An 11690-nucleotide genomic window follows, 5' to 3' on the forward strand; every position below is an offset into this window, starting at 1 on the left:
AAAAATACAATTCCATGTACCGACCAGTGTCAGGTTATTATTTTTTGTTAATATTTTAAATTCGTGTTTATAAAATGTGAAAACCAAAGTCTTTAGCCCTTCTAAATACAATTTGTAATATGAATAAGCATTTTTTATTAAAAATTTCTCGAAAATTCGATAGGAACTTTGATAAAAACACGGTCTAAAATTTATAAATTTAAGGTTCGTGTATCCACTATATACAGTAGAGAATCCACTATACATTTAGTTTCAGGGAACACAAATTATGTATGGAAATAATTTAGGGAATTGTGGAGGTAATTTTTCTTGACTAATTGTTATAATTATTTTTTACTTTATTTGATTTATATGTAAGAGTAGATTATTACGATCGGATGCCGAGGTACATCTTTATGTAACTTATGATTTGAGTGAAATTATTAATAATTTTATCTAATTAGGCCAGGTCTTTAGTTTTTGTTAAAAATATTTAAATTTATATGTAAGAGTAGATTATTACGATCGGATGTTGACTAAAATTTTAATGTAAGTTATAATTTGGCTAAAATTAGTATTACCAGAAAAAAATTTTGTATTTTAAATTGAAAAGAAATTAGAAATCTGTACATAACAAAATACCAAAATATCTTCATAAAGGTTCGTTCCAAAGAGGATAGGATAGAGGAGAAGCAGCCCATATGAGCTAATGTAAAATCGTAGTATACGAGTTTCAGCGCCTCTACCGAGCAAGGCTTTTAAACTTAATAGATAATAGCCGCCCCCGCAAAGTAGTCAAACTTAATAGTTGATCGCCATAGACTCCAGATGTCACTTAAAATTATATTCCTGTTTCTTCTCTACCCTATAATCTTTGGTTCGTTCCCATAATATATATATTATTTGCTCGTCACTAGATGTCAGCAATAGGAAAAAAACATGGCCGCGCCCATAAGAACAAGAAATATAGTTACTCCTTAAAGTAAGTGTATTAGCGTTTAACTTTGTTAGCTCTTGCTCTTGTTATAAACAATTTTGATTCTTTAATGCTAACATTTTTAATAACTTTTCTGTCAGATTCTTATGTTTATTAACTATAGCAATTTGCAATAATGTACGCCCGTGATTATTAAGAGCATTTGTTACTGCTAAAAACTCATCTTGCTTCATTAACTTTAACTTGTCAAGAACTTCAACATTACCTTTTTTTGTACTCTCAAACATTTCTTCTATTACTTCAAAAAAATGAACAACTTCCGGATCCTTGGAAACATTAATAGGCATTTTGCCTTCTTTATTCTTAATATTATAAGCTGCACCATGTTTTAATAAACATTTTACAATTTCTAAGAAGCAATTTTTAGCTGCAATATGAAGTGATGTGGTACCGCTAGAAGTAGTTTTAGAATTCACAAAGACATTTAATTTATCACGACTTATACGTTCTAATAAAATTTGGACAATTTCTTTACAACCTCGATTAGTAGCAATATGTAGAGGTGTGTTACCTTTATTAGTAACTTGAGTCATATCAGCTCCATATTTCAGTAAGATATTTAAAACATTTATGTGTCCATTGCTAACAGCATAATGTAACGGTGTTCTCCCATCAAGGTCGATATCATTAGCGTTACCTCCACTTTTTAAAAGATGCTGAACAGTATCTAGGTCACCATTACTAGCAGCAATGTTGATATCTCTTTGTAAGTCTTGCAAAACTGAGACTTCAACATCCTCTAACTTTAATTCCATTTTAATTGACTCCATTCTTACTCTGCTAACTAAAACCGTTTGATGATATGGTCCAAAAACTGATTTTGTTTTTTCAAAATTATGCCTGTAGACTTTCAAGGCGGTAATATATTTGCGTTGAGCAAAAAGGACTTCTGCTATGCTGTATTCGGTAATTAAAGTTTCTGGGTGATCTTTTGGCAAAACTTTTTCCTGTATATTTAAAAGTTCCTGAAAAGTTTTCAAGGCCTCATTATGCTTTTGTTGTCTAAAAAGTACTCCAGCAATGCTATGTAACGTTCTTAATGTATCAGAATGATTAATACCTATAATACATTTCTTTTCTTCTAGAACTTCCTTATAGATTTTTAATGATTCTTCTAATTTACCTTGGTTTAACAGTACCATAGCTATATTATTTTTGGCTTTTACAGTATCTAAATTATGTGTACCTAGGGTTTCTTTCCTTCTTTCAAAAACTGTTTTGTTGATATTTAATGCTTCTTGAAACTTTCCTTGCTTATCTAATACTAATGCCATGTGAAGCTGAGTATTTAAGGTATCTGAATGAGCAGGACCAAGTATTTCGTTTTGTTTTTGATAGATTTCTTGATAAATATTACCAGCTTTTTCATTCTCTCCTTGCCTGTGCAGGACTAAAGCCATTAAATCTCTTGTTTTTAATGTATCTATATCATTTAAACCTAGAACTCTTTTTTGTTTCTGAAAAATTTCTTCAAGCATAGATAAGGCATCTTGATAATGCCCTTGCTTGTATAGAACTTTGACTTTATCTACCTGAATATCTAAAGTTCCTGGATTATCTGACCCTAGTATTTCTTTTCTTCTTTCAAATATTTTTCTTAAAATAAATAAAGCATTTTCGTATTTTTCTTGAACCATAAGAGCTAAAGCTGCGTTATGTTGAATGGATACATCATTTTGCCATATCTGTTTCAATTGACCCACTTCTGAAAAGTTATTATGTATTGCAGCAACTATTAACGTTTCGTTTTCTCTATTACAAGCACGCATTACTGTTTTTACTGTATCAATATCTTTTATTTTATTTAGATCTTCAATAACTTTGATATTATTTTCCATAATTTGTTTAAATGATTTATTAATTAGTTTAAATAAACCAGCAATATCTTCATCTACAGCAAAGTCTAATGGTATTTTGCCGCTGTCAGAAAGTGTATTATATACTGCACCATGGTATAGTAATATTTTTACAATTTTTAAATGTGAGAATTTAGTAGCATAATGTATGGGAGTAAATCCATTTTTACCAACCGCATTAGGATTGGCTTTATTCTGCAATAGAATCTTGACAACTTTGTCATAGCCTTTCCATGCAGCATAATGCAAAGATGTAGCATTATCAGCATTTTTTGCATTAACATATGCTCCTGCTCTAATGCTATTCTCTACTTCCGACGAGTCATTACATTTTACAGACTCAAATAATTTTTCAATTAATGTAAATAAGTATTTAACATCTTCGTTATAAGCTACGTCTACAGGTCTTAAACCCAGCATATTATCAGCAGCATTGTAAATTCCATAATTATTTATTAAAATTTCTATAGCGTCTTTTTTACAACCAAAATTAGCAGCAATATGCATAGGAGTTATACCGTCACTGTCTTTAGCATTAATATTAGCACCCTGCGCTATCAAGTATTTTATAACTTCCAAGTGACCTTCTATTGCAGCATAATGTAATAATGTTTGGTTTTTTGAACCATACTCGTTAATACTTAATCCTTTACTAAGAAAAAATTCTACAATATCCTTATTACCCTCTCTAGCGGCAATATGTATAGGCTTTGAGCCTTTGTTATTTTTTGCATTAACATCACATCCTATATTTACAAGAAATTTTACCATATTTAAATTACTTTCTTCTTGTGAGGCAATGTGCAACAATGTAAGACCATCTTGGGTTGTACCATTTATATTCACCTTATTAAATTGTAGAAACATTTTTACTATTTGAACATAACCATGTACAACTGCTAATTCTAAAGGTGTTCTATTCTTGCTGTCTTTAATATCAATACTGGCTCCATTCCTTAATAGGATTTGAACAACATTATTATGACCGTGTTCTGTAGCAACATGTAATGGAGCACCACCTTCAGTTACAACGTTAACATTAGCTCCATTTGTTATTAAAATTTCAGCAATTTCTTCCTGGTCGATTCCTGCTGCAATATATAATGGTGTTACATTCAAAAAATTGTTGGAATTAACATCGAATCCTTTTTTTATAAAATATTTTACTAAGTGCGTGTGCCCTTTTATAATTGCCGAATGTAATAGTTCAGCATATTCTGGATCTTTTATATTAATATGCGGTTTAGTTTTTAGTAAGGTCTCTACAATATCTTTGTTTCCTGCAAGTACTGCAGGTTTTACCATTTTATTATCCACGACATTAATATCTGCGCCCTTTGCTATTAAAAATTTTAGTATTTCAAGATGTGCTATTATCATAGCTAATTGTAATGGTGTACCATGATCACTTTTCGCGTTAACTTTGGCTTTATTTTTAATTAAGAGATTTACTATCTCTTTGTTACCTTTTATAACAGCTGTATGCAAAGGTGTAAGACCATATTTGTGTGTAGCATTAACCTCAGCTTTATTTTTGATTAAAAAAGCTGCAGCGACTTTTTGTCCATTAGCGACAGCTATCTGTAAAGGCGTGGCACCATTATTGTTTCTTATATTCACATCTGCTTTATTTTTTATTAGAAGATCAATAATATCTATGTTACCTCCCGCAGCAGCAACATGTAATACTGTATTGATGTCTAGAGCTTTAATTTGAGCTGTATTTATTATTAGTTCAACAATATCTTTATGACCTTTTAGAGCAGCCAAGTGTAATGGTGTTAAGCCTTCATTGTCTTCATCATAGATTTTTGCGCCATTTTTTATTAATAACTCAACAATTTCCCTGTGACCACTATATGCTGAAATATGCAAAGCTGTAACATAGTGTTTATTTTTACAATGAATTTCTACTCCATGTTGGAGCAAAGCCGCAACTATTTTCAAGTGACCTAGATTTGATGCTAAATGTAGTGCCGTAAAACCTTCTACAGTGGCTATACTGGTATTTGCCTTATTTTTTAATAAATCTTTAACAATTTCTTCGTGACCAAAATTTACTGCAAAATGCAAAGGTGTATCGTTGTAGGTGTTGTCAACAACATTAACATTAGATCCATGCTCCAATAAAATATTAGCTATCTGTCGGTTTCCGTTTTCTATTGCGTAATGCAACGGTATACAACCAGTAATATTTCGAGAATTAACATTAGCTCCTTTGAGAATTAAAGCATTCACTACTTCTAAATGACCATTCAAAGCTGCTAAATGCAGTGGTATTACTTCCTTATCAGTTTTTGCATTAACATTAGCTCCATTTCTGAGTAAAAAGTTAACCGATTGTAGATGACCTCTTTCTGCTGCTAAATGTAATGGCGTGAAGCCACCTAGAATCTCGTTCACGTCAACATTAGTTTCCTTTTCCAGCAAAATCTTTGCAACAATAATATGATTATGTTTTATTGCATAATGTAAAGGTGATAAACCCCTTTTATCTTTGGTATTTGTACTAGCATTATTTTTTAATAAAATTTCAACAACTTCTTTGTTATTATGTTCAGCTGCAATATGTAACGGTGTTCTGTGTTTTTTATCTAAATCATCCACACAAATGCCGGTTTCTGTTAAAAAAAACTCCACAGTATTTTTTCTTCCATGTGCTGCAGCAATATGAAGTGGACTTTGGCCATTCAAATCTTTGAGGTTAACATCAAACTTTTGATTAATAATATATTTTATAGCTTCAAGACTGGGCCCCTTAGCAGCAAAATGTAAAGTGGTCCATAACATATTACTTCTAGCCTTAATGTCAGCTCCTTTTCTAAGATATTTTTTAAAGTTTTTAATATTACCTTTCTCCAACGCAGTAAACATTTTTTCTTGATTGGTTATAGTTCTAAGACTTTGATCTAATTTCTCCTTGAGCTCAGAAGGAACATCGTTTATCAACTTGCCAAGTTTTTTTTTACTTTTTGTTATGTTTTTGGAAATAAGTTTTTTAGCATTTAAGATAATTGCTTTTGAGGGATCAGATAACAATGCATTAACCAAAGTATTTTCATGTGCTAAGTGATTACGCAAACATTTTCCAATCAATAAAGGAGTATTGTCATCTAAAAAAAGTAGATTGTTTTCTAGATGCTTTCTCGATTCACTCAAAATTGACATTATATCCAGGACAAGCATTTCTACTGCTGCTTGTAACTTTTCATCATTCTTGTAGGAAGAAAATTTTGTACATAATTTCTCACTTAATTCGTTATATGTCAAAATATTTTTTAGTTCAGACAGCTTTTGCTCAAGTTGGTTATTATATTCGTTTTCTGTTATTTCGTAACCCTTGCTTGGCTTATTTATAGAATTAAGAGAACTTTTCTGCTTTAATTTTTTTCCTAATTTCTCAATCCATTTAATGTCATCTGTTCCAAATTCGACAATAAGTAAAATTTGAAAAATTATATTATTTACTTTCTCAAGTATATCGTCCTGCATTTTTGACCTGGCAATATGACAGATTTGCGTTGAGAGCTCGGCTATTTCTTTAAGATCGCCAGTTTTTATATCGCAGTCAATCTTATTTAGTGCTTTATTAGCACTCCATTTAATTGTTCTTATAACATTGTTATGATCAGTGATATTGCTGTTGACAAATAAATTGTCAACCAAATCCTTAAATGATTCAAATCCCAAAATGTAATTCATTTTAACATTTTTTGCTTTAGTTTTTTCATTATTCAAGATGATATTAATTTTATTAAACAGTTCATGTTCATAAAATTTTTTATCAGGTACATTATCACTTAATTCCTTAATGAGTTTTTCAAGCTTCTCATGTTCCGCCAATTTAAAATTATCAAACATTGTTTCTATTTTAATATACCCAAAATTTTCACCAATTTCTTTTAACTCATCTAAATTTTCACAAACAGATAGTTTCTTCAGCAATATTCTGATAATTTTCATTTTGCTGTTGTAAAGAATCCCAGTAATTACATCATCGATTTTTTTAATATCATTTTGAATACCAATAAAAAAGTTAGCGTCTGTATTTTGTTCAATCTCTGTTCTTTTTGATAATGAGTACGCATGGGAAAATGAGTTGCGCAAGTCTATGATTACTTTTCTTGTGTTCTTTGGTAATGATAAAAGAAGAAATTCGCTTTTAAAGTTTGATAAATTAGGTGATTCTAGAGAATTCTTTAAATTTTCACCAATAACTTGCAGCACCCTTGTAATAATTAATTGACCTTCTCTTTGTTTAGTATCAGCTGATAGTCCTATTTTTATGTATTTACTTATTTTTTCTAAAGAATATATATCCCTAATTTGTTGATAATCGTTATACAACTGTTCAAATTGAGAATTAATTTTAATGATATATGAAACAACTTCTTCGCGTTTTTTGTTCGGCAGACAAGCAAATTTGTTAATGATGTCACCATCTATATTATTTGTTTCTTCTCGAAGTTTCTTTCCAAAATTTTCTAAGTGGTGTAATATTTTAATTTTATTCATTGTGAAACGATAGAAAAGATTATTTTCATGTTGTTTTTTATGACAAAAAACAAAACTAATCACACAAAATTGTATTTCTTCCCAAGGTAGTTTATCGTAAGTCGACCTCAACTGCAGTTTCAATATATTAATGTTTTGCGCAATAAACTTTGCTATGAATAAAAACTTTTCATCCACATTTTTTTCACTTGAATATTCTGCAATTAGTAAACTAATATTTTGAAGTACTAATTCAATTCGTTGTCTAATATTATTAAAATGTTCTTTTGCATTTTGAATTTGTTTCGAGCCATCAGAAAAGAAACGAATATTTATTAATACATCTTCAACAAAAATTTCGATCTCTTCTAGTAATGGAACGTTCTTTAGTTTTAATTCATCATAAGCAAGTGAAATAATTTTATCTAATTCTCTGGAATGAACAGCAAAATAATTACCTGGCCATTTATTAATGAGTTTATCGAGAAGATCAACATTGCCCGTACGTATAGCATAATAAAACGCGTTGTGACATGAGTCATCTTCATCATTTGGTAATATTGCTTTTCTTTCGATATTAACGGTTAGATTATCTAGAATTTTATTATTAGTTTCGAATAGATAGTCTAGAATTGTAACATTATTATTCTGACAGGTAAGGATAATTAGATTTGTGTTTTTAAGAGGATTTGTATTATTATTATAATGTTCCCTCAAAGTTTTTTGATTTTCCAGATTGTGTATATAATCTATAAAATTGCTAAATTTTTTAAAATCATTTAAATTGTTTTCTGATATTGAATTTATAAGTTTATTTAAAACTAAGAAGTAAATGTCTGTAGCTCTTATTTCTTCATTGAAGAGCTTTTTATAAGCTTTAATGAAGGCTGCTTTTGATGTGTACGTATGTGACAGAAACTGTTGATTTTCTTGATAGTAGTTGGTTCTTTGCTTAGATTTATGCATGGATTTTCCCTGAAATATATTTTTACCAATAAATATGTTGGTAAAATTAATAGAATACTACTAATTAATTTCATGAATAATTTACAAATAGCAAACGGAAAATTTTTAATTTGATAAAGCTGAGCCAAATTTGTTAAGTGATTTGCTTACTTTATATAGGTGTTTTAATGTTAAATTATTTCATAATTTTTTAAATTTTAACTTAATTGTTAATCAGCCACAACAAAAATTAATTTGAAATTTAAAAATACTATTGTGAAGATAATACACCTGGATTTACATTTATTTAAATTTGAGTTTATCAAAATAAAAAAATTGTTTAAATTATGTAATTTTTAAGCTAAAATTTTCATATTTGCTCAGCGACTAAAATTTCAAACCCCACCTATGTGAAAAGCTGGGTATGCCTACTGAACCATGAGCTTGACAATTTTTGTTAGATCATATTCTCTAATGTATTTGAAAGTTCTTAAAATGCAAATACAATTGTTTACCTGTGGATGGGCATGTTTTCGATTAATTTGTAACAATGGTCCTTTCAAAGGCGCATTTGTATTACTGTAAGACTTGTCTTCCGTTGATGATATAAGCGCTGAATTTTCTTTCTTATCATTATCGTTCATTCTAAGCCCTAAAGTCAAAAAATTATTCTACACATGTGTGAAAAAAAGAGATTCGTTTGAACTGGGTGAATTCATTGAAATATGAATATTAAAAAATTTAGAAATTGGCAGATTGACGTACAAGGAAACATAAAAGATCAGGTGCTCAACTAGACTTTACAACAGTCTTAAATAAAATAGTGTATTTTATTTATTATATTTTTAGCCGACTTCAAACAAAAAAGGAGGAGGTTATCAATTCGACTGCATTTTTTTAAATGTATATTACCTCAGAACTTTTGACTGGGTAAACCGATTTTAATGATTCTTTATCTATTTGAAAGCTGGTGCTTCCTCTGTGGTCCCATTCTGACAACGGCATCTATGAGAAAACTATAAAAGTCTTAAATTTGCATTAAGTATGCACGATAAGAGTACGAATAACTCAATATCATGCCAACCGATTTCGGTGATTCTTTTTTTAGTGACAAATTAGTTAGTGTACTTCAGATTCACTAAAAATCACAAAAAAAAAAAACAAAAGGGAAACCGAATTCAAAAGAAAAACTTTTCCAAAACAAATTAATATGCACTAAAAAGTAAAAAAAATAACGATAATAATATGTAGCTAAAATTATTGTTATTTTTGGAGTCGGTGTCAGCCAAGCTCAAACTGTTCTGCCTGTTATATTATCGAATTTGTTTTGGAAAAGTTTTTCTTTTGAAGTCAGTTTCCTTTCTGTTAAAAGTTTTTTTATTAATTGCCTAAATGTTGTCAAATTTCTAAATCCGGGCTTGAGTATGATGATTTGTAATACTCATATACTGTAGGTATTCGAAACTGAGCTTATTCTAAAATTAAAATCAATACCTAAAATTAAAAATAAAAGTTTGGTATTGATTTTAATTTAGCACATATGTTGAGGCCTCGAAATATACCTCAATAGATAATCAATAAAGAAATATTTGATATAAATTATTTTACCTTGTTATTAAATAAATTGCAGAAACAATAATATAAAAATTTGTAATATTCAGTAGTATTCACTTTCATCCAATAATGTTTATTATCAATAAATTTTTAGATATATTTTGCATTAAGCATTTATATATAATTATGAAAACAAAGCTTTTTGTTTGATAAGATTATTTTTGATAATGGTGATATGAAATTTTAGTTGAGGTCAGGGGAATCACAAATACAACTTGAGAGGCGATAAAATTTCATTTTCCTCTTGTTTACATTAAAAAAAAAACTCCTTAGCTAGAATAAACCCCTAAATCCTTTTTACTTGTTCTTAATTCCAATCCTTTATTAAGTCCAGTAAAAAATCCCAATAGATTAATGTGAAATTAAACAGTTATAAGTAAATTTAAGGTTCCGAATTTATACAACATTAACATTATATCCGATTTAAAATTTTGAATGGGGGTATATTTCTGATTTACCGATTACCTAACTTCAATTAATATCCGATTTATTTCAATCGAAAACTTTTCTAATTTGTTATTAGAACTATAGAAATATTTTAAAGAGAAACGAGTACTTACATTTTGTAAATAATTTTTATTACAACAACTCTATTAATTAAATATATGAAGTGCTTTACTGTCGCTAATATTGGTATCTAACAATTACGAACAACAATAGGATCACCGATACCATTGTTGCTGTATCAAAATATCTTTGTTAGTGGTTAATGCCATCTTTTTTAGTCATGCTTTAACAGATGCTTTCGTAGACACACACTTCACCACAATCATACCTGATAGGTACTATCTATTTTATAATATTTGTATATAGACTACAGTATTAAACATAATAGTATATATTACTCAGTCATAGATGGTAGTAGATGTAACAAAATGAGTGTCGGGTTTACTTCAAATTTGCAGAGAATATTTCTTTAAGATATTATACTTTAAGAAAATGCAAACCTTTAAGAAAATTTTTTGTAAAGTCTATCTACACCTAACCCCTTAACTAAAGATATTTCAATCGTTAATCATAATTGCATACAGGTCATTAAACAGTTCTAACATTTTAATTGGATATATATCGCGATCAGTTAAAGATATTCGAATAAACTACGTCAGTATCGGTGGTAACGCCATACTGTGTACTATATTGAGGGAATAGTAACATTAGCAATAGTCATGGCGGACGAGTCAATGCAGTATGGGAGTCTGATCCATACTGATTGGCGATACTCATAATACTTCTGGTGCATAACCTTATTCGATACTGTAATATTATATTTATGCTAAAATAGATACTATAGTACCTGTCTCTACACCATACCAGTATTGTAGTAAATTCTATACATTTCTTACCGTGTAGCTGATTTGAGCTTTATAATTTATTATGCCAGAAGGAACTTTTGTAACAAACAGATTTATTTCGAGTTAGAAAAAAATATGTTCAATGTTTCTCATTTTACACCTTTCTCTGAGAAAATTCGCTTAATATACACGTGTAGCTACTACAAAACGAATTTGTTTGTTCTAAATATGATAATCGTAGAAACTTCATTTATTTCACCCTTTCATTATTTTCTCATAGTCATCAATTTCAAAATAAATCGCTTAAAATTGAGATACTTTTTAAAAGTTAATTACAATAAAAACCCTTACATTGCAAAGCAAAACGTTAAAAAAGCAATGCTAAAATTGTCATTATTTTTACTAAATGTTTGCATTCGATTAAAGAACTGAGCAAAATTTTGCTGAAAAAAGATTTCTTGATAGGAAAATTGAATGAAAAAAAGTTTGTATTATAAATTCTCGAAGATATTT

General features: G+C 29.2%; 1 protein-coding gene across 1 annotated transcript; it reads right to left on the minus strand.

Moving 5' to 3' along the window:
• Positions 1 to 452: 452 nt before the first annotated feature.
• LOC123292903 (serine/threonine-protein phosphatase 6 regulatory ankyrin repeat subunit A-like) lies at positions 453 to 8915 on the minus strand. Its single transcript, XM_044873617.1, has 6 exons — positions 8787 to 8915; positions 7536 to 7974; positions 4587 to 5945; positions 2611 to 4496; positions 1075 to 2433; positions 453 to 515 (listed from the first exon to the last, which is right to left on the minus strand). Exons 1-6 carry the CDS (start codon positions 8913 to 8915, stop codon positions 453 to 455), a joined length of 5235 nt encoding a protein of 1744 aa, XP_044729552.1.
• Positions 8916 to 11690: the final 2775 nt, after the last annotated feature.

Source organism: Chrysoperla carnea, chromosome 2 (assembly GCF_905475395.1).
Source record: "Chrysoperla carnea chromosome 2, inChrCarn1.1, whole genome shotgun sequence".
NCBI lineage: Eukaryota > Metazoa > Arthropoda > Insecta > Neuroptera > Chrysopidae > Chrysoperla > Chrysoperla carnea.